The sequence below is a fragment of the Jaculus jaculus genome, chromosome 12 (genome assembly GCF_020740685.1).
Source record: "Jaculus jaculus isolate mJacJac1 chromosome 12, mJacJac1.mat.Y.cur, whole genome shotgun sequence".
Classification (NCBI taxonomy): domain Eukaryota; kingdom Metazoa; phylum Chordata; class Mammalia; order Rodentia; family Dipodidae; genus Jaculus; species Jaculus jaculus.
In genome coordinates, this window is record NC_059113.1 from 30,810,210 (window position 1) to 30,832,942 (window position 22,733).

The window sequence follows — 22,733 nt, forward strand, 5'->3', positions numbered from 1 at the left end:
TGAAGCCTCAGACCCAAGCCTGCACTGCCTCCGTTCTCTGCTGGAGACCTCCCGCCTCTCCCAGCTGGCCTCGGGGAAAACAGGCCTCAACGTGGGTGCTGCTGTGGGAGCTCACGGCCCGTGTGGCTTCCCTGGGGCTGGGTCCTCTGGCAGGCTCGGAGAGGGAATGCCATCTCCCAGCCTGATCCCTCTCTTAGGAAAGGGGCCAAAGCAATCAAACACACCGTTTTACCTGTCCTGGTATCCCGTTGTTGCTAAGGGGCTGCACGGGCATCATGCCTGCCTCCCAGAGGAAGGCTCAGAAGGGCACCCAGTGGGCCAGGACTGAGGCCCAGCTCTGCTGCCGCCCTCTGCAATTTGAGGGACCAGTGGGAGACTCCAGAGGGCCCTTACCTGGGTCCCGTAGCTGGCTCCCCACCTGCATGACGCCTATTGAGGGTCCTGTGTCTGGCACTACCGGGCTGGAGGAAGGCCCAGCCCACCACACTGACCGCCTGGGGCCCCATGTATATTTAATGAGGCCTATTATTCCTGTTTTGTCTCTGGAAAGAAATGAGCAGAGACGCTAGCAGCTGACAGGGGAGCACGAAACAGCCTGGAAAGCAGGCCGGGCTGCAGGCCTGGCACTCGCCTTGGAGCTCTCTCCTCTCCTGGCAGTGGCACAGAACTTGTGCCATCCGTCTCCAGACCCCAAAGACACACCTCCACCTCCCAGTTGGCCCCAGAACTGGTATTAGTGGAGGCTTCTCCATCCTGGCTTGAGCCTTCCAGCCATTCTACACAGTCACAAGTGACTCCTGGAGACGCTACCCACTCTGGCAAGTGGGGCAGGCCTCTGGATATCACACTGGGCATACAGAGCTCCCGGGCAGCCTTTCCTGGAGCACACCCCAACTCCTTTTGGCCACCTAGGCCTGTTTGCACCAGGCTCAAGCTATAGCCACTACCCAGTCACAGGTTCATTGCTGCCCTGCCCCCATCAGACCAGGGGACAGGCCTGTAAGTGAAAAGTCATCCAAATCTGGGCAGGAGTCACTTTCTGTCCTTTATTTCTGAAAGGAAAGCAGAGATGGGCGCTTAGAGGAGAAACAGAATCAAACCTAAGAGGTCCAGCCTAGGCAAGCAGGGGCTGCCCTGGGTGGGGCTTAAGGGGGAGGCACTTTAAGATACTTTGGCTGGGACCTAGTTTCCACCATGGACAGCTCTCTGTGGGAGGTCCTGCAAGGCTCTGTCCTGAGAACCTGAACACCAGAGAAACTGGCAGGTGGTGAAGAAACAAGGCACCCCTTCAGCCTCAGGGACCCAGACAGGTCCAGCTCCCTACCCTATCACTGAGCCTGTAGCGACTTGGGGCTCTGGCTGGGAGGAAGGTGAGTAAATTAGCATCTGGCCCAGATGGGGGGGGGCTCAGGGTAGGGATGCAGGCCATGGGCTCCCCATGAGGAGCCCCCAACACAGGGAGCAGGCACATGGGAAATGTCCTCAGCAGAGCCCTGGTCCCCATCCTCACTCCAGACCCGGCGCTGTGCCATCTGCCTACTGAAGACGCTTCTGGAAAGAACAGACTTGAGAGGGTCTCCTCCTGTGGTGCGTGTGTGTACTCTTCTTCTTGTTCGGGTCCAACTCCCAGGGAGCCAGGCTGGCAGGCAGCGCGGTTACTTCTTCACAATCTGGATGACATCCTCGTGCTCCATGGTGTGGGTCAGGCCCACCCGCTGCGGGCTATACTTGGTGCTGGTGCCCTGGCAGGGAGTACATAGGGGGTGCGTCAGGCCGAAGCTGCGGGATGCAGTCTAGGAGGGTAGGGGGTGAATTCTAGACAGAATGGGAGCTCCAGCAAACACCAAGGGCTTAGAGAGAAGATTCTTGATCTCCGAGCTGGAGCGGCCTGCATCGTTGTGGGCATACCCACAGAGCAGGACCAATGTAAGGGTACCCATGCAGAGCCTAACCCAGCGGCTACGGGTGTTAAGCATCCCACCCAGCCCCTCCTCAGACTCACCCACACCAGGGCGTACTTGAATTGGCTGGCCAGTGACCGGTGGATGCGGTGGCACTAGGGGACAAAGAGATGAGGCTCTGTAAATGAGGCCAAAACCCAGGGCTTGTGTTGGCAAGCAGCCATCCTATGGCAGATGCCTGACAGCCCCAGCTGAAAGTCAACTGAGGCCGTGGGTGCCATTGGCATGTGGCCCCGTGCTCACAGCTGTGAGTGACTGTAACATTCCTGTCGATAATAGCCCTCTGCCGCCTCCTCTGGACAACTTGACAGATGCTCCTTCCATATGGGACAGGGGGGCCTTCCAGAACACTCATTCAGCTTGCAGTCACAGCGGTTTGGCCAATGTCCCTCACCTCCTGGGTCCATCTGTGGCCTACACCATCTTGCACATCATACCCAAACTCTCCTCCTGAGCCCAGCCTACACCCCTCGGCACTCTGGGTGAGGTGAAGGACATGGGAAGGGGTCTGGGTGTGGCCACTCCTGCTCTCACAGATCTTATACTGCAAGAATGCATCCTGAACATATCCTGGAAGCTAGCAGATTCTAGTTTCCTCTTCTCTAGGCGGATGGCCAAGGATGTCATGGTCAGTACCAAGCACATATCCATACCAAGCAATACCCTCCTCCCAGACCAGAGTGAAATGTATGGTCTGGAGGTCAGGTCTGGCCTACAAGTGAGTTTTAAGTTCTATTCAGCTTGCCATATATATAATTTTTGTTTGTTTTTTTGAGGTAGAGTCTCATTTTAGCCTAGGCTAACCTGGAACTCACTATGCAGTCTCAGGGTGGTTTTAAACTCATGGCGATCTTCCTACCTCTGCCTCCCCAGTGCTGGGATTAAAGGCATGCGCCACCACACCTGGTTGGCTTGTTCATTATAAATAACATGAAATACCACTGGCAAAGTCTACAAGCTGAGACATAATGTCCTTTAGATCCATTTGAAAACTTGGGAACCAGTGCTTCCTCCCCTGAAGCTACCAGGGCATGACTTCTATGACTTGCCAGACCCTACTGTGCTATGTCTGACACAGGAGTGGTGACATCTGAGGGAACATGTTCTTCCCGTGAAAGGAATTATCCCTGAAATCCTGTCTCTAGCCAGAGAGACAAGCTCATCCAAAGGGCTACACATTTTTCTTTTGTGTACATATCCAAGTTTGTATAGGTGAGCGCGTACATGTGTGTGGAGGCCAGAGGTGGCTTTTGGGCCTTTGTGGGGCTCGAGCTTTGCTCAATTTTGAGCCAGGGGCTGCCACACCCACCTGGCATTTGTGTGGACGCTGAAGATCCACACTCAGATCCTCACACTTGTGAGGCTAATGTGCTTTATTCACTGAGCCATCTCTTCAGCCCCACACAGGGCCATGTTTTGAGGAAAAATGGGAGTGTATTTGGTAATAGGAAGATCAGTCCTTCTGGGAGTCCTGTCACATTCTGTAAGCCTCTCACAGGCAAATCCCACCAGCACCTATTCACAGAGACCCGGGGGTGTGGCTGGTGCGTCACAATGGTCCCAGTGGGGTTTTCAGAGGATGGGGGAGGGGGGAGTATGTCTGCAGTCTGGCTGGCTCCTCTAGTCTTATCAGCACCTAGACAGACCATAATGCATAGGTTGGCAGGGGCAGGCCTTTTCCTTATGCTTTGTGGGACAAGTGAGTGTTCACAGGGAAGGCCTTGCTGCGACAAAGTCTAGGCTCTGAGCAAAGTCTCACCCCATGAGCTTCTTTATCTTTGCAGGAGAGTGTTTGCGCCTGAGCCCATTTTCCACCTTTGCTCCTGCCTTCAGGCCTTTGCATATGCTTTTCCAGATGTTGCTTGTTCTCCAGGCACGTCAAGAGCCCTGCGTTACCCTGAACATGCAGCTTGGGCTGAGAGGGAGGACCATACTTCCTGAGAAGAGACAGAGCCCGTATCTAAAGCATACTGGGCTCCCAACATCCACTGTTCCACAATGGAGCTCCTTCTGAGGGACTGAAACGACTCAGGCAAGTTCCCTCAAGGCTTCCTGGGCCATGCCTAACCTGCTGATTACAGTGCCCAAGCCTCATGGAAGATGCCACTGGCCTGGTCCCATGCATTTCAACACTGCAAAGTTGGCACCCAATGGCCTTGGGCTTTCCAAATAAAAGGATGTATGAGAACAGACTATTGGCCTGCCCCACCACTGTCCTTCTGAGACTATAGGGGTGGCCTCATACTGTCCTCTGCCTCTGCAATACAGATCCTGAGGGGAAAACAATGAGCTAGAGGAAGACAAGGGCCAGGAACATGGCCATATGACTTGAAGCCTGGTCCTGGATTCTGGGCAATGACTCGCCCCTCAGTGAGTGGTGTGTCCAGGTAGCAATTCTGACGGAAGAGGGTGTCTTTTGAGGGGAAAACAATGAGCTAGAGGAAGACAAGGGCCAGGAACATGGCCATATGACTTGAAGCCTGGTCCTGGATTCTGGGCAATGACTCGCCCCTCAGTGAGTGGTGTGTCCAGGTAGCAATTCTGACGGAAGAGGGTGTCTTTACACCCTGAATGCGGAACACTCTGCCTGAGATGTTCCACCCCTCACTCTGTATCCCCAAACCCATCCCGGACCCCACGCCAGCTCAGGCTACCTCCTCCAAGCGTCTCCCTATGTGCACTGTGAGGACGTGGCTCTGTCCCACCACTGATACACAACTCCTGAGCCCTGGAGTGACCAACCTACTGCGGTGGCGACGTTCAGTGAATCTGTGCTAGGGCAAGAAGCAGCCGGAGCCACCAGCTGGGACCAAGCAGGGAGGCTGGAGCAGCTAGGCAGGGGGTTGAGTGGCAGTCATAGCAGGTGGCAGGGCGGGACTAGGCTAGTGAGCCTTTTCCAGACTCGGCTCCAGCCACACTGGCAAAAGCAGACTGCTGACATCTTGCACTGATCATCAGAATGACCCTGGCACCATGGGGGGAGTGGGGCAGGAGGGGGACAAGCGCCAGGCAGTCAGCTGAGGGCCTTAGTCAATGTGACCTTAACCACTCAGGGAATCCTGCAGCAGCACCCGACCTTACAGGAATGAGACAGAAGTCCCACATGTGACTAGGAAGGGGAAGTGTGGTCACATTAGCCCATCTCACTGGGAGCCTGTCTCAGCATCCAAGAACCAGGCAAGGCAAGCCATCTTTCCCCACCATCCCATCCCAGCTGGGGTACCCCAGGTAGAGTAGAGCCCTTAGACTCCCGGCCTGTCTTTGCAGGTCTTAACTTACCACGTGCTCCACAGAGGCCCCCTTCCGGAGAATGATGGCATCTGTGAAGTCCGGCCTCTCTGCAGAGAGACAGAGGCTCGTTAACCAGGGTTGCCTAGGTTGACTTGGATTTCCTCGAAAGGTGGCACTGGGACAGAGGACATCCTGGTCTCCCAACCCCCTCTAGCCTTGCCCCTGACGATCTGGCACATCCCCGGTATAGAACCTCGTGCCACCTTCTACAACTGCGACCTTAGCACAGAAAGCCAATCAAAGTGTAGGTCACACAGGCCTACCACCCTGTCACCTGTGAAGGCATCCAGACAGGAGCCATGTAAAGTATCTGAACTGAATGGGCAGGGGAGCTGTCGGGGTCTAGGCTACAAGCTGAACTTCTTCCAGGCCAACACACTTCCGGGCAAGCTCACCACAAACTGCCTCAATCTCACTAGGTACCCAGGGCATGTGAGGTACCCCGGGAATAAGGGCAGAGTAAGGTGCCTAGAACTCCCAACGTGACGCCTGCAGCTACAGAAGGAGTTTAAGAAGGTAGGGGCTGCTGTGGCCAGCTAGAACTAGTGAAGCTTCCAGACCAGCAGGCCCAGAACTCAGCATCTCGGCCACATGGTCTCCTGCAGAGGTCCCCATGGGCCTGGAGAAGAGTGCAGGGCCTGATCTGGTCAACAGGGCATCTGGATGCTGCATGTGGCCCTGGGGGAAACTCAGCCATTTCTGAGCCGGTGCTCTCTTCAACTCACGTCCTCTCTTCTTGGTGTAGATGCAGGTGAGGGCCAAGTACTCCCAGAGCATCTCCAGCAGGTAGTCCAGGTTTAGCTTCATGCCACAGCTGTGGGGAGGGAGGCACCAGGCAGGACCAACAGGCTCAGAGGCTGCTGTCTCTACCTCTCATGGTTGGAGAAGGCCACCAAGGCCTGTGTGACCTTACCAGCATAACTGGGGACAAGCAGGTCACCCTGATGGCAGCTGGATGCTTTGGCCACCGGGGACTAGCGTCACCCACAGTGGTCATGTCCAAGCGCTCAGCATTACTTTTAACTATTTTTTTTTAATTTATTTATTTGAGAGTGACAGACAGAGAAAGAGGCAGAGAGAGAGAGAGAGAGAGAGAGAGAGAGAGAGAGAGAGAGAGAGATACAGAGAATGGGCGTGCCAGGGCCTCCAGCCACTGCAAATGAACTCCAGATGCGTGCACCACCTTGTGCATCTGGCTAACGTGGGTCCTGGGGAATTGAGCCTCAAACCGGGGTCCTTAGGCTTCTCAGGCAAGCGCTTAACCGCTAAGCCATCTCTCCAGCCCTCAGCATTACTTTTACTGCCTGCCAGCTACGGGGGACCCATGGAACCTGTGACCATGATACAGGACTGCTGCATCTGGGACTGAGGACAGAGGCTGGGGATTCAGACACTACAATCACCCCACCCTGAGAGAGAGGTCCTCACACGGGTTGGGGGAGGAGGGAGGTGCAGTTCCAGGGCCATCAGACAGATCACCCTCCCCGGGTGCTGTGGTGAATCCGAGCAAAGTAAAGCACGGCCCTCCCATGTCAAGGATAAGCATGTCCTAGACAGCCCAAGGGGCTTAGGAGACAGTGGGAGGGAGCGGGAAGGCCGAGGCTGCCCTGTAGGAAGGATGCTACTTTTTGCACTGACTGAATGCCTTACCCATCATCTGCACCAGCCACGCCCACTTGGCCCCTGAGCCTTTGCTCCTACAAACCAGGCTCATCGTGAAACCATCAGAACATCTGGTTTGAGCCAGAAAGCGGTGCAGCAGAGGACTCAGCATGCCCTCTAAAAGGAGCCCCTGAAGGGTGCCACTGGGGAGTGAGCTGGATATTCACTTTGCTGGACAGAGGCCACCTGTGACTGACCCACCCAGCAAAGGGCAGGCAGTGGTGGACCTTATCCATCTTGGGATGTTTCCCCTTTATTATTATTATTATCTGAGAGGAGAGGGAGAGAGAGGGAGAGAACAGGCATGCCAGGACCTCTTGCCACTGCAAAGGGCCTCCAGATGCATGTGCCACATTGTGCATCTGGCTCTACATGGGTCCTGAGGAACTGAACCCAGGCCAGCAGGCTTAGCAAGTAAGCATCTTTAGCCACTGAGGCATCTCTCCAGCCTGTTCCCTTTCTTTTGAGCTGGGTTCAGATAAGACAAGCCTCCCAAGGCAGCAGCACAGGTGGTCACCTGGGGATTTTTGGAAACTGAGGTCACTCCTGGACTAAGACTTGTGACCCTGCAGCCTTGGTGTAGTTTTCTTGGCAGTGCCCAGCAGACATAACAACAGGCCAGCATCCCTAGCTGTGAGGCCTTCCTTCAGTAGCTCCTGGGCCTCTTGCACGGGGTTCTCCTCTGGGAGGTGACACTAAGCCTTATGAGCTCATGTGAAGGGACAGCACGGCTCTCTTCCAAGCCAAGGTGGCCAGGGGACTTATCTCCTGGGATCAGAACACTCACAAAGAGTAGCAGAGTGGCAAGATGCCAGCCCTCACCTGATAACCACACTGTTGGGTTTTCGGGCCAGACGGTCCACTTCTTCCATGGAGATCTGGTCAATTTTATTATACACCTGAGATTGGAAAGTGAAGATGGGTGGTGGGGAAGGAGAGAAGCTGGCCAGTCTAGAACAGGGCCACAAATGGCTACACCTGCCTGGAGGTCGATCCTTGGCTCACCTGAGCACCCTCCCTACTTGATGCCTCAAGGATGGGGAAGGCAGAAGGAGCTTGGGGGCAGCTGGTCCTTCTAGGAGGAAAGGCCAGACCAGAACCCTGGTCTCAAGCTCACCATGTCTCCAAGACTCAAGAGAGGCAAGGGGATGAGCGCCAGCTCCCTTGCTCCTCTCAGATGCCTGTTGAGGTGGGAGTGGTAAGGAGCAGCCAATGGGTCATCAGAGCTCAAGGAACACATTCAGAGGACAGGCCATGTGGTCTGGCCAGGGGCCCCTCTCATACAGGCAGTCCAGGACACATCACTTACATACAGGCAGGGCATGTACACGCGGTTGCCCACGATCACATCGATGAATTCATCCGGAGAGCAGTCTTCTCGGAAAAGCACTTCTGCATTGAAGATCTCTGAGGGGCTCAGATTAAGGGTAAGCTGTGTGCTGGCATCCCTGTGCTCTCTGGGGAGGGCTGAGCAGGATGAATGCTGGCCATAAGGGGCCTGGCCACATCTCTGTCTGAGGTTCTACAAACTTTGAAAACTGGAGAAACTCTCATTTCTAGCTCCCTAAATCACAATACATGAAAACTAAGAACCAACTGATGCATGATTTCAATATTCACTGTCAGGTGTGGAACACCACGGGGAAGCTTGTGGGACAATCTGTGTCACACACATCAGTCCTGGGGGCCACACTGCCCTGTCAGGAGTGACTCGCCAGGCATCCCTGTGCTGAGGTCAACTCTGCCTGACTCTTGCCCCCACTAACAAGCGCAACACAAGCCCTGCTTCCTCCCGAAGCTTCTCGAGCTCAGGAACCCCGCTACTCAGGTTATCTCGTCTTTCTTGTACATGAGGATAACAGAAACCAGTCAGCAGGCAGGGAGCCATTGCCAAGGGCATGGCCGAGCCCTGACGACCACCCCAGGGCTGGGAGGCCCGTCCCCAGAAGGATACTGTACTCGTGCAGGATGAGCTGCACCAGCTTCTCCGAGCACTGTGTCAGCGTGACCGTCGAGTTGAAGGAGATGCCGCCACCTTTCTTGGGCTGGAGCAGGGAACGGGCAGAAAGAGCCACTGATGAAGGGAAAGCAGTGGCGGCTGTGGGGCCTCTGCTGAGGCCTGGGCAATCCCCACGCTGCCCCAGACTAGGAGGTGGGCATACCTTGAAGTAGATATTGGGCTTGTGTTTGTTCAGGCGGATGCCCACGGACTCCAGTTCCTTCTCCAGCAGGGCTCTAGGGAAAGCCTAAGCCTTATCAGCTGTCTCCACGCAGGCGCACAGCAGCCTCCGCTGCCCAGCCAAGCTTGTCTGCCTGGACAGAAGCCGGCTCCTTTCTCTAGCCACTTCCTCAGCAACTTAACAGCCCAAACTTGTAGTGGAGCTTCTAACGGGGAAGCTGGGCCAGTCTCCCAGAGTGCACACAGAAGGGTTAAGAACCCCCATGGGGCCAGGTATGATGGTGCATGTCTTTAATTCCAGCACTTGGGAGGCAGAGATAGGAGGACCGTTGTGAGCTCGAGAATACATAGTGAATTCCAGGTCAGCCTGGGCTAGAGCAAGAACCTACTTTGAGAAACCAAAAACCAAAAATGCAAAAAGAGCCAGGCGTGGTAGTGCACGCCTTTAATCCTCCCAGCGCTCGGGAGGCAGAGGTAGGAGGACTGCCATGAGTTCAAGGCCACCCTGAGACTATATAGTGAATTCCAGGTCAGCCTGGACTAGAGTGAGACCCTACGTCGAAAAACCAAAACCAAAACAGAAAACAAAAACAAAACCCTCCCAAGGGTCTGCAAAAGGTAAGCTAGTGCATCCAACAGCAACAGCACGGTGGAAATGACCAGGGCAATCAGGCCGGTCTATGCACCTTGTCCTCCAGCGTGAGATTCCCAGTGCTGGCTAGTCATGCCTAGGCTAGACGGTGCTAGGTTAACCAAGAACTCCCATGTGTAACAGCCAGAGACCCGTGACCCTCCCAGCCCTCAGCCTCCCTGCCCCACTGCACGGACCTCTGCACGTCGCCCTTGGTGGCATCCAGCATCATGACGACGACATCGGCCGTGCGCGCCACGGCGATCACCTGCCGGCCTCGGCCTCGCCCTGGACAGGTGGAAGGAAGGGTATGCAGCAGTACGGTCACGCAGCCTGCAATGGCCCAGGCTCCTGTCCTTTGTAGACCCCTACAGTGTCAGCTACATGCTTCCCGGTGCCGTTTAGTTTTGTGAATCCATACAGAGGCTGGTTTTGTTTATTTATGTAGGTTCTCTGAGACAGGCTTTGCTAGGCGGGCCTTAAACTCAAAATCCTCCTGCCTTAACCTTCTGAATACTGTATTACAGTTATGTACTACTTCGCCTGGTTAAGACTGGTTCTAGCTCAGCGTGGTGGCACACACCTTTAATCCCAGCACTCGGGAGGCAGTGGAAGGAAGATAGTTGTGAGTTTGAGGCCAGCCTGAGACTACAGAGTTGGCCTACACTAGAGAAAGATGCTACCTCAAAAAAAAAAAATAAAAAATAAATAAATAAAAGGACCGGTTCTAGAAGTCACCATCTTAAGTGGAGTGGCAGAGTAACAATAGCTATTTCCCCCTTCCCTTCCTTGCAGCAAGCCCATTTACTCAACACTGCTGTGAACTTGGTACTTCCAAGCCCATTTTATAAGCAGGGAGACTGAGACTGAGGTGCTGAGACACATTCAGTCACTAGCCTAAGATCACAAGGTGAATGTGGCACCAGTATCTGAACTGAAGCCTTTCCTTTCTGGAGAGTATGGTACCAAAAAGAATCAGGGACCCAGGATGAGTTCCACAACAGTCCCACCCAGTTTCAGAGCTCGCATGTCTCCCACCAGCCTGGCCCACTCCCACCTTGTGCTGCTCCTTCGATGATGCCAGGAAGGTCCAGGAGCTGGATGTTGGCCCCTTTGTACTAGGAAGCAGAAGAGAAGAGAGAGCTACACTGAGCCACTACTGCCAGGAGCCTGTCAAGGCCCAGGACACCTACAATGGCTCTCAGGCTGGTGCTAACTGTGGCCAAGTCCAGACCTACCATAGACCACAGTCTAAGGGCTGGGGCCACCTGGGAAGGTGTCCTGGTTGTTTTCTGGGCCTACCGCACTCACTGCTGATGTTAACTAATAAAGTACCTCACGTGGAGACACGAGGCTGTGGTAGCTGCCAACACGGCAGGCAAGGCCTGAGGAAGTTTTCAGGGGCAAAGGACCAGCCAGCCAATAGTCAGGGAACAGAGAACAGAGGCACACCAGACAGAGCTGCTAGACATGGGCTCGACCTCCTGGCACAAATCAGGATTCCAGGCTAGCCAGGTACCTCTTAGGTCTCCAGAGGGGCCAGTGCTTCAGGGAAAAGTGGCTCGGCTTGCCCCCACACAGGAGCGGAAGCCCCTCGGATGCCTGCACACAACAAGCACCTCACAGGTGCAAACGCAAGCATACTCTCAGCGGGGCCCCATCAGACCCCACTCACTTCAATGACTCCAGGGATGCATGTGAGGGTGGTGAACTCGTAGGATGCAGCTTCGCTGGCTGTGGAGGTCATCAGACTCAAGAAGGTGGACTAGGAGAAAAAAACACCACTGTCTTAAGGAGCCATCACTTAGCATCCTGGGCAAATCCCTGCTGGGCTGGAGACTGCTTGGATGGGCAGCAGGCAAAGCCTCCCTTGTACCCCCCCAATTGGGGAACCTGCATGAGTGTGGAGCAATACAGGAGAGTTGCTTCTAAAGATAGGCTGGGGCTGGAGAGATGGCTTAGCAGCTAAGGTGTTTGCCCATGAAGCCTAAGGACCCAGATCCTATAACCCAGGATCCACATAAGCCAGATGCAAAAGGTGGTGCATGTGTCTGGAGGTCCTGGTACATCCATCCTCTCTCCCTCTCAAATAAAATAAAATAAAACAAAAGATGGGCTGGTACCAGAGCTCATGCTCCTCGGAGGTCTCAGGACTGTCTCAGATAGGTGTAGGGTCCTGGTTTACAAGGGCTCCCCCATGGATGGATCAGAAGCCCTTATCTGGCCCCACACAAGCCTCCAGGGAAGAGAAAAGGGATGCGTGCATGGATACGGGGAACTGGTCCTGAGCAAAAGGCTGCCAAATGCTGCTGGAGGCCAATTTTGGAGACAGCCTATGATCCTGTGACTTGTGGAGAAACCTGGGCCTCCAAACGGGGAAAGTTGGATTTGCCACAGGGCCCACACCTTGGAGGTACGGCTTAATGTTTTTCTCTCTGATATGCATACCAATTACGGGGTAAAACAAACCAAATTTAACATATGCCCAGCCGCCCGCAGCAAGCACTTGGGGTCAGGGCTGCTGCCCACCTCCCTGGCAGCTTAGAGCTTGAAGGGCTTGACAATGGGCTCCGAAGCTGCCCCAGGCCCTGGTGAGGACTGCCTGGTACTTATACAGCCTGCATTTGAGCAGGCTCCTCTCTGGCCTCCCTTGTCCTGCTCCACTATCTGCACAGAAGCCAGTGATCCTAGAAAGTCAGTCAGCACTCAGATCTTGGTTTCCACTGGCATGCTCTAAAAAAAAAACCCGGGGCTCCCTGGAGAAATGGCAAGTCCTAGACTAGGGCAGGAAATAGTTTGGATGCATAAAGACCTTGCAGTGTCAGGAAGTGAGGCCAGGCAGGCGAAGCCAAAGCAGCTGAGACAGCTCCCAAACTAGAACATGGTGCAGACGCCACGTGCGGCAGCACACACACCTAATCTCAGCATGTAGAAGGTTAAGGCAGAAGGAATGCTGTGAGTTGGAGGCTAGCCAGGACTACAGCCAAGATGCTATCTCAAAAAAAATTAATAATAATAAAAGGAGCCAGACGTGGTGGCACACTCCTTTAATCCCAGCACTGGGGAGGTGGAGGTAGGGGATTACTGTGAGTTTGAGGCCACCCTGAGAGTACAGAGTGAATTCCAGGTCAGTGTAGGCTAGAGTGAAGCCCTACTTTGAAAAACCAAAAAAAAATAAATAAATAAAAAAGCAGTGGGGGGAGGCAGAGGTAGGAAGATCTCCACGAGTTTGAAATAAAACTAAGAAAGAAAGAAGAAAGAGAGAGAGGAAACAATCAAAGAAGGGAGGGAGGGAGAAGAAGCTGCCTAGAATTAGAGACAAGACAATCGAAGGGGATGTGGGATGATGATGTGGAACTGCTGCAGAGTTTTCTAGGAGGTTCTTTGGGAATGTTGCTCAGTGTATTGTAATAACCTTCTGCCTTCCTCCCTGATACCCACACTGACCATCACTGACCTTACCCACAGAGGGAAAACCAATGAGCGCCACGCGGGCATCACCAGACTTCATGACATCGAAGCCCTCTCCTTTGGATGAAGCTGACTTAGATGGTTCCAGGAGCTGGGCCCGATACTTGGCGAGTTTTGCTTTCAGCAGGCCCAGGTGATACTCGGTGGCTGAAGGACGAAAAAGCAAGGTGGAAATAAGTGTCAGGGTCTCTACTTGGAGGATCAGGAGGGGCTCCATATGAGGCTCAGTGTTGACTAGAACGCCAGGACTTGACAGCAATCACTTCGAGGAGACCAGGACAGAAGAGCTAAGGATCGTGGTGTGTCGTGTTGGATCCCAGCACCGTGGCAGTGGTTCGCAGTAGAAGCGCGAGATGGTTAAGTTTGGCTGTCAACCTGATCTGTTTAGGAACCCACAGACTCGAGGGGAAGCTCCATGATGGCAGAGGAAAACAATGGCAAGAGCAGAGGGTGGACGTCACCTCCTGGCCAACATCAGGTGGACAACAGCAGAGGAGAGTGTGCCAAACACTGGCAAGAGGGAACTGACTATAACATAAGCCTGCCCCCAAGAATATATATCACCTCCAGGTGGCTTCAATTCCAAAATAGCCACCGGCTAGCAGCCCAGCATTTAGAATTTATAATAAATTTCTGGGGAACACCTGAATCAAACCACGGCAGAACATCTCACTCATGGTGCCCAGGGTGCATGCGCTTCAGAGGTGCTTTTGGCTCACTCTATTGGTGAAGCCCTCACTGGCAGCCGTTGGGTTGGGAGGTCAGTTGCTCTACCGGGTGTGGGTCAATGCACTGTCAGGATCTTCTCAAGGTCCACATGACTCATCCTGTCCCGAAGATGTTTACAAAGATAAAAGTAGGACAGGTTTGGGGGCCCTGGGTCTGCCCTGCTTCCTGACAGATACGCCATTTACTATAGCACCAGCACACTGGGGGTCAAACCCAGGGACTCGCGCAAATTAGGCAAGCACTTCATCGATCCAGCTATATGTGCCCAGGCCCAGGCATCAGTTTCTTAATCTGCACAACAGGAGCATTCACAGTCATTGATTCCGTCAATCAGGTTTCTGCCAGGCCCGGAAAAGCACTGAGAACACTGTTTGGCACATCACCAACACAATGAGCTGTAAGAAATTGTTATCAGGGTCTACAGTCACCCACCCAGCCCAGGCTATCTCTGCCTATGCTTCTGTTTAGAGCCTCCACAGCTCCTCTCATGGTGCCAAACTATCAGTTCCAACAGGGCAGGGACTCCAAGCTTCTTCAGACCAGCACTCGGGTCACATTTTAGTAAGTGAATGAGTGATCTGTTAACAGTGGGTTTAGGGACTGGAGAGATGGCTTAACAGTTAAGGTGCTTGCCTGCAAAGCCTAAGAACCTGAGTTTGATTCCCTAGTACCCACATAAAGCCAGATGGCACTAAGTAGTGCATGTATCTGGAGTTTGTGTGTAGTGGTAGGAAGCCCTGGCATGTCCATACTCATGGTCTCTCTCAAATAAACACATGAATAAAATTTAAAACACAAAGCTGCGCGTGGTGGCACACGCCTTTAATCCCAGCACTCGGGAGACAAAGGTAGAAGGATCAGTGAGAGTTCGAGGCCACCCTGAGACTACATAGTGAATTCCAGGTCAGTCTGGACTAGAGTGAAACCCTACCTCGAACCCCCCCCCCACAAAAAAAAAAAAAAAAACACAAAGCAAACCAAAACAAAAAACCAGGGACTGAAGAGATGGCTTAGTACGTAAGGCACTTACCTAGGAAGCCTAAGGTTCCAGGTCTGACTGCCCAGACCCACGTAAGCCAGATGCACATGGTGGTGCATGCATCTGGAGTTCATTTACAGTGGCTGGAGGCCCTCTTGTACCCATTATCTCTCTCTCTCAATAAATAAGTAAAAATAAAATAAATAAAAAACAAAAACAGTGGGATTAGAGATTCGGCCTGATGGTACACACCTGGAACCCAACACTCAGAAGGGGAGGGAAGAGGACTGTAAGTTCAAGGCCAGCCTGGGCTATAGCAGATGCCGGGCACGATGCTAGCCAGTGACCTTTTCCCAGAGGGGATCTCTTGGCATCCTGCCAGAGGTGCTATTGTAGCTCCGCAGTATCTTAGAATGCAAAGGAAGGCAAAAAAAAAAAAAAAAAAAAAAGGAATAAAGCTCAGCAGCATTAGCAACAGCTGGGTTCATATATGGTCTTTCTTGTCACCTCTGCGCATAGGAATCTGAGCTTATCAGCTTCTCCACAGGGAGGGTTAGGAGCAGATCTCTCCATCTCCTTGATGACCACTGCCATAGTGGTAGCATGTCCCAGCCTCCCCCAAGACCCCTTGCCACTTTCTTTGAGCCTTATGGATGGTAACCCATCACAGCAGCCAGGGGGAACAGAAACCAGACTCATCTCTTCCCTACTTAAAACCCACCACAAGATCCTGCTGCCCTGACCTCTCAGCACGGCAGGAAGGGACCTTCTTCTCCTACCACTGTGGCCCAGCCCCAGACTTTTCATACGCGGACACACCAGGTTCATCTCCTGCCCCAGCGCCTTTGCACCAGAGGCTCCTTCTGCCAGGCCCGGTCTTCCTCCCGCTCTCAACCTAGGGAGTTCCTTGTGTAAAGTCTAGGCTCAAAGGGCCACCCCCACGGTGTTCTTCTCCATCACCCCACCTAAGCAGGCTCCATTCCTGCTGCTCTGTCCTGACACCACAGTTTGTCTTCATCACGTTACTGCTTTACTGGCTGAAATGATCCTGTCTGCTGGATTATGACAGGCTGATGGCTAGGTGGTCAGCTGTACCAGGGCAGTGGCAACACCTACTGTTCATTGTTCTTGGCACAGTGCCTAGCATTTGTAAAGATGCTGTAAAAGTTCACAGAATGCAAGGTTTACACAGAAGCTCCATGATTCCCCAGTGCCCTGGCCTAAATGGAGTCAAGGGCAAACACCATGATCATCCACAGTCCTTTTCTTGCTTCCTGCTCAAGCAAGCTGGAATCCCACAGGGCTGGCCCAGCCAATCACATCTCCTGTCACTCCATACCCACTTTTTTTTTCCTTCTGTTTTTTTTCAAGGTAGGGTCTAGCTCCAGCCTAAGCTGACCTGGAATTCACTATGTAGTCTCAGGCTGGCCTCGAACTCACAGCAATTTTCCCACATCTGCATCCCAAGTGCTGGGATTAAAGGCGTGCGCCACCACGCCCAGCTCATATCCGCTTTTTTTTTTTCGATGTAGAGTCTCACTCTAACCCAGGCTGACCTGGAATTCACTATGTAGTCTCAGGGTGGCCTCGAACTCATGAGGATCCTCCTACCCCAGCCTCCTGAGTGCTGGGAGCCCCACAAATCCACTTTCTTATGTAGATTGTTCTCACTATCCCTCCCCACCCTACCCCCCACACCAACACAGCATGCAGACCATGACTCCCATGCCTTAGCCTCAATCCCGTCTCCTCCAGGCATGGCCATTCTTCTTCTCCCCTTTCTCTGCTGGCCTCCTCTAGCCCTACACTCTCAAGTCCAGATTTGATGCTACCTTACTTATTTACTTTTTTTTTTTTTTCCAGAGTAGCATCTCACTCTGTAGTCCCAGGCTGGCCTCGAACTCATAGCGATCATTCTACCTCTGCCTCCCGAGTGCTGGGATTAAAGACATGTGCCACCAGACCCACCTGGTTTACTTTAAATATAAGTGCTCAACCGGTGCCAAGGATTTTCCAAATGGAAGATACGACAGAGCAGGGGTTATTATTCCCATTTACGGATAAGTGTCCGGAGTTCTCAAAAAGATGACATGCCTTTCCAAGATTTCATAGCAAGTACGTGCTGGAAGTGGGGTTCAAACTCAGGGCTCCCAGATTCCAGAGTCCTGATTCCCTCCACACCACCTCGCTGGTGACTGGCTTCCTGCCGGGACAAAAGTGTTCTGAGAAGTCTTCTCCCCATGACTGTCCAGAGCCTGGGACTACAACCCCGGCCTCTCTCTGGCTCAGATGCTTACAGTGTGAGCGGAGATTTCACTACACGTTTACCCGGTCTAGCACAGACTACATCTTGGGGTGGGTGGGAACCCCGTTTCCGCCGGGCCCTGCCTCAAGCACACCTCGACACCGCTCCAGCGGCAGCACTGGAGCTGCTTCCCCATTTTACAGACAGGAAAAGTGAGGCGGGCCAGAAATGGAGGCCCCGCCGATGTGGCCCCTCACCTTTGTTCTTCTGCGTCCGAGCAATCTCCTTCTCGATCTCCGAGATCTTCTCCAAGATCCCCATGGTGGCAGCTTGGGCAGAGATCCGCGCGCGCGGCGTCAGCAACAGCAGAGCACCGGGAGCTCGGGCCTGAAGCCGGAGGCAGCGCGGCCGGCGCCAGGAAGCGCGCAGCGAACAGCGTCCTCCTGCACGCCTGGTGCTGCGGGATTCAGAGTCCGGCCGGACGGCACCGAGCCCGCTGCCTGACACTATCGGTTCCGGCCGCGGGCAGCCCGAATGGGCCAGGCGGGGGGTGGGGAGAGGGGGAGCGGGGGACGCGCTGTTCCGGCTAGTCTGGTACCCCAACCACAGGAGCGGGCGTGGGAGAGAGGCGACAACTTCAGTGATGAAGTCTGAGCTTGGAGTCGCTTTACTCTGTGACAGCCTGGTGCTTTTCATTTTGCAAAGGTGTTAGAGGGCTCCGAACCAGAAGCGGTGGCGCACGTTTTTCAGCCTCCCACTCTGGAGGCACTGGATTGGAGCGAGTTCGAGTCCAGCCTGGGCTGCAGAGCAAGTACCAGGCTACGTAGTAAGACCAAAAAGAAAAAGGAAAGAGAAGAAAACAAAAAAGAAAGAAAGCAAAGGTCCCCACGTATTACCTTAACCAAATGCTATAATTTATTTAAGGCTCTCCCAGCTGTGGGATATCTTGGATGTGACACATTGTAAAACAAAGTGTCTCCTATGTGATTTCTCCTGGAAAACAAACAACGAAAACTCTGTTGCAATTATTTATTGACTTATTTTCTAGATAAGATCTCACTATGTAACTCTGGCTGGCTTGAAACCCCCATACAGCTCAGGCTAGCCTTTAATTTGCCCTGCCTCAGCCTCCCGAGTGCTAGCTAGAGGCCCTGGCATGCCCATTCTCTCTCTCTCTCTCCCTCTTTCTCGCTCTCTCTCTCTCTCAAATAAATAAATAAAATGTTAAAAAATAGTAAAAGCTAAATCAATGTACAAAATAGTACCATTAAGACATTGTCTCTTTTTAAAATATTTTGTTTATTTGAGAGCTTGTTTGGAGGTCCTAGCAGGGGAGTGCAGCTGCTTGTATACCCTTAACTGAAGACCGGTCCTCCTCTATTTGGGGAAGGTCGTCCTTTTTCCAATTTCCAGGCCAAGACCCTTAGGTTTGCCCTTGACTGCCCCCATGCTGCTGCACTGCAAATGCACCGGCTCTGCAGACCCTTTCAGTTGTCTCCAAAGCCTCTGGCATACCCACAGTCTGTCTGCCAATGAGCAGCCAGCAAGATCCTTTTTTTTTTTCTCAATTAAAAAAATTTTTTTTTATTTAATTATTTGAGAGCGACAGACACAGAGAGAAAGACAGATAGAGGGAGAGAGAGAGAATGGGCACGCCAGGGCTTCCAGCCTCTGCAAACAAACTCCAGACGCGTGTGCCCCCTTGTGCATCTGGCTAACGTGGGACCTGGAGAACCGAGCCTCGAACCGGGGTCCTTAGGCTTCACAGGCAAGCGCTTAACTGCTAATCCATCTCTCCAGCCCTTTTTTTTTTCTCAATTTTTATTAACATTTTCCATGATTATAAAAAATATCCCAAGGTAATACCCTCCCTCCCCCCACTTTCCCCTTTGAAATTCCATTCTCCATCATATCCCCTCCTCATCTCAATCAGTCTTTTATTTTGATGTCATCATTTTTCCTCCTCTTATGATGGTCTTGTGTAGGTAGTGTCAGGCACTGTGAGGTCATGGATATCCAGGCCATTTTGTGTCTGGAGGAGCATGTTGTAAGGAGCCCTACCCTTCCTTTGGCTCTTACATTCTTTCTGCCACCTCTTCCACATTAGACTCTGAGCCATGGAAGGTGTGATCAAGATGTTACTCAGTACTCCAGTCACTTCTTTCCAGCATTATGACACCTTCTGAGTCGTCCCAAGGTTACTGCCATCTGAAAAAAGAAGATTCTCTACCCAAAGTGAGAATAGCATTAGTATAAGCATATGAATATTAAGAGAAGTGCTTACTGGGAAGTTTGATAAGCATAGTATATACATTTATCCAGACATCAGCAGATGTTATACCCCTAGGGCTCATGACTACCCCTGTTTTAAGGTTTCAGGATCAGGGATATGTTCCCTCCCATGGAGCAGGCCAAATATAAGGCTTGCAGAGTCCACTGTTTGGTATCTTCACTGTTGGTATCTCTTTCTCCCATTGAACTGCAGGTAGAATGGCATCTTCCAGCTTTCTGTCAGCTGATCTACATGGAGGAGGTTATCAGCTCAGCTCCAGCAGGATTCCTCAGTGGCCTTGCAGCCCAAGTATGTGGAGTCTTCAGCAACAGGGTCTTACCATCTATTTCTGGTGGGAAACCAAGGGCCTTGGCAATGGCCTATAATGTTTTGGGGGCATCAGGGACCTCCCTGGCCAACAACTCACTGAAAGGTATCCCAGCAGGATCCTTTAAATCAGATCAGATCCTCGTATGATAGTTCCCATCACTGAGTAAAAACCAAGCCAGTCCTTCTTGTGGCACCACGGAACAAGATTCCACAGGATCTGGCGTACATACATTGTATAGCATCGTACCTTATGCTGTTGTTGCCTTGCACTTCTTACCCACTGTTCTTGTCTCAGGACTCCACACCTGTCCCCTCTATCTGAAATGCTCATTCTCACTCATCAGCCTGGCTCCCACCCTTTGCTCTAGGTCTCTGATCAGTGACCAAACATCATCTGCTCAGCGAGGGTCAGTCTGACCATGACTTTAAAATTGCAGCCACATCCTGCTCCAGTCTATTACCCCAAGTCTTTCTTGCTCTGCCTTTTTCTTGTCCAGACATGATGCGAAACCTTCTTTACTATGTCCATCATTTTGGATGTCTCGCAAGACCCGAAGCTGTTCTTGACATATCCACCTGCTGGGTTCCCGCCTCAGCCCAAGCACACCTGATGCAGGGGCTCGGTGCTCAGAGCCTGACAAAGGCGAGGAAGCCTCAGGACAGGACCTGAGGTGGAGCTCTGTCCTCACGCTCTCCTCCTAGCACTTCTCCCTCCAGTGCCTGAAGTTCTGGATAGAGTGGATGCCTTCCACTGCCTCAAGTCACACACAAGACAAAACTCTCTGGCTGGCACTGTCCAGTGCTGTTCCGAGGTTTCGTTACTGAAAACCTCTGTGGCTTCCACCCAGGGGTCCACACTTAGTCTGCCAACATCCCATGCCCGAGAACCTTTTCTGTGCGGCTTACATGAACACTCAAACCTATGCTGCATGTCAAAGCTTCGAGAACATCCAGTTTAGGTGCTGCTGGACATAAACTTTTATCTTGAGATGAGTTCTATTCAGACTGGACATGAACCTGTAGGCTCAAGCATTGTACCTGGCCAGACATAAAAATTTGAAATTAGCTCTAGGGTGATGTGTGGCTAGGTTTGAGTAGCCCAGCTCCCCCACAGGGAAGCATGGAGATGCAGGGCTATGGTGAAGAATGATGACTAACGCAGATAAGAAAGCTTTTGCAGAGACATTTATCATACCAATAACTGGGGGCTAACTCCACAATGCAAGACCCATTTTCATTAACAAGGAGGGTCTAATGGGAGGGGGTAGATCACAGATGAGCCTAAATAATGGTACCAAACTGCCTGTATTTACTGTAAAGAAAACTAATAAATTAAATTAAAAAAAATAATAAAACAACAAAAAAATTAATTCAGGACAAGAAAAAAAAAGTGTAAAAAAAAAGCTGAGAGGGCTGGAGAGATGGCTTAGCAGTTAAGCGCTTGCCTGTGAAGCCTAAGGACCCCGGTTCGAGGCTCAGTTCTCCAGGTCCCACGTTAGCCAGATGCACAAGGGGGCGCACGCGTCTGGAGTTCGTTTGCAGTGGCTGGAGGCCCTGGCGTGCCCATTCTCTCTCTCTTCCTCTGTCTTTCTATGTCTGTCGCTCTCAAATAAATAAATAAAAAATGAACAAAAAAAATTAAAAAAAAAAGCTGAGAAATCAGAAGGGAAATTGGCAAAAATCAAACTTGAATCCAACATATACTTCTCTACATATGAAAAACATTGTTTTCCAGCTACATACAATTAAGGAACTTCAGTCTTGAGGTGTTTTTGTAAGAAAAATCTGGAAAGAAAAACTGTTCAAGAACAATCCACTAAATGGGCGTGGTGGCGCATGCCTTTAATCCCAGCACTTGGGAGGCAGAGGTAAAAGCATCACTGTGAGTTTGAGGCCACCCTGAGACTACGTAGTGAATTCCAGGTCAGCCTGGGCTAGAGTGAGACCCTACCTTGAAGAACCAAAAAAAAAAAAAAAAAAAAAAAAAATTCCACTCTTACCATACTTGGCACCTGACAACAAAGCCAGCTGTCATTTGAAAACTTTTTGTTTTTGAAGCACTGGGGATGGAACCTAGGGCACTGGCTATAGATTTCACTCTTGAGCAACTCCTATTTTCCTTCTCCGGTGCACTTGTTCAGTGGAGATATGTCTGCTCCTGTCTGCAATTTTCCTTTTGTCCCGTCTTATGGTTGGTTTCCCACTTAAAATAATCCACACATGGGCTGGAGAGATGGCTTAGCGGTTAAGGCATTTGCCTGCAAAGCCTAAGTACCCATGTTCAATTCTCCAGATCCCACGTAAGCCAGATGCACAAGGTGACACAAGTGTGCAAGGTCCCACATGTGCACAAGGTGACACACACACATCTGGAGTTTGATTACACTGTCTGGAGGCCCTGGCATGCCAAGTCTCTCTCAAAAAAATTAAAAAAAAAATCCACTTGGGTGTGGTAGCACACACCTTTAATCCCAGCACTTGGGAGTCTGAGGTAGGTGGATTGCTGTGAGTCTGAGGCCACCCTGAGACTACATAGTGAATTCCAGATCAGCCTGGACTAGAGTGTAACCCTACCTCAAAAACAAACAAACAAAAATAAATAAAATAAAATTAATCGAGCCAGGTGTGGTGGCACATGCCTTTAATCCCAATACTCGGGAGGCAGAGGTAGGAGGATTGCTGTGAGTTTGAGGCCACCTTGAGACTACATACTGAATTCCAGGTCATCCTGAGCTAGAGTGAGATCCTACCTCCCCTCCCCCGCAAAATAAATAAATCAAAATAAATAAATAACTCACACATATTCTATTATTTATAATGTTCATATGGAGAGCCTAAAACCAGGGCAAATTAAAGTGAAATTAAACTTGAAGCCAGGTGTGGTGGTGCACGCCTTTAATCCTAACACTTGGGAGGCAGAGGTAGGAGGATCACCATGAGTTCCAGGCCACCCTGAGACTATGTAGTGAATTCTAGGTCAGCC

General features: G+C 51.8%; 1 protein-coding gene across 2 annotated transcripts; it reads right to left on the reverse strand.

Moving 5' to 3' along the window:
• Positions 1-1,032: 1,032 nt before the first annotated feature.
• Drg2 (developmentally regulated GTP binding protein 2) lies at positions 1,033-17,566 on the reverse strand. Of its 2 annotated transcripts, none has more exons than XM_004669040.2 (13): positions 17,406-17,566; positions 13,182-13,342; positions 11,400-11,489; positions 10,782-10,842; positions 9,922-10,012; positions 9,077-9,149; positions 8,869-8,959; positions 8,224-8,321; positions 7,737-7,813; positions 5,978-6,066; positions 5,241-5,299; positions 2,003-2,056; positions 1,033-1,742 (listed from the first exon to the last, which is right to left on the reverse strand). In XM_004669040.2, the coding sequence occupies exons 1-13, from the start codon at positions 17,467-17,469 to the stop codon at positions 1,656-1,658; spliced, it is 1,095 nt and encodes a 364-aa protein (XP_004669097.1). In that variant the 5' UTR covers positions 17,470-17,566; the 3' UTR covers positions 1,033-1,655. The 2 variants fall into 2 exon arrangements, with proteins under 2 accessions (XP_004669097.1, XP_044987764.1); XM_045131829.1 differs by having other exon boundaries at positions 13,187-13,342; positions 17,406-17,544.
• Between the last annotated feature and the right edge of the window lie 5,167 nt (positions 17,567-22,733).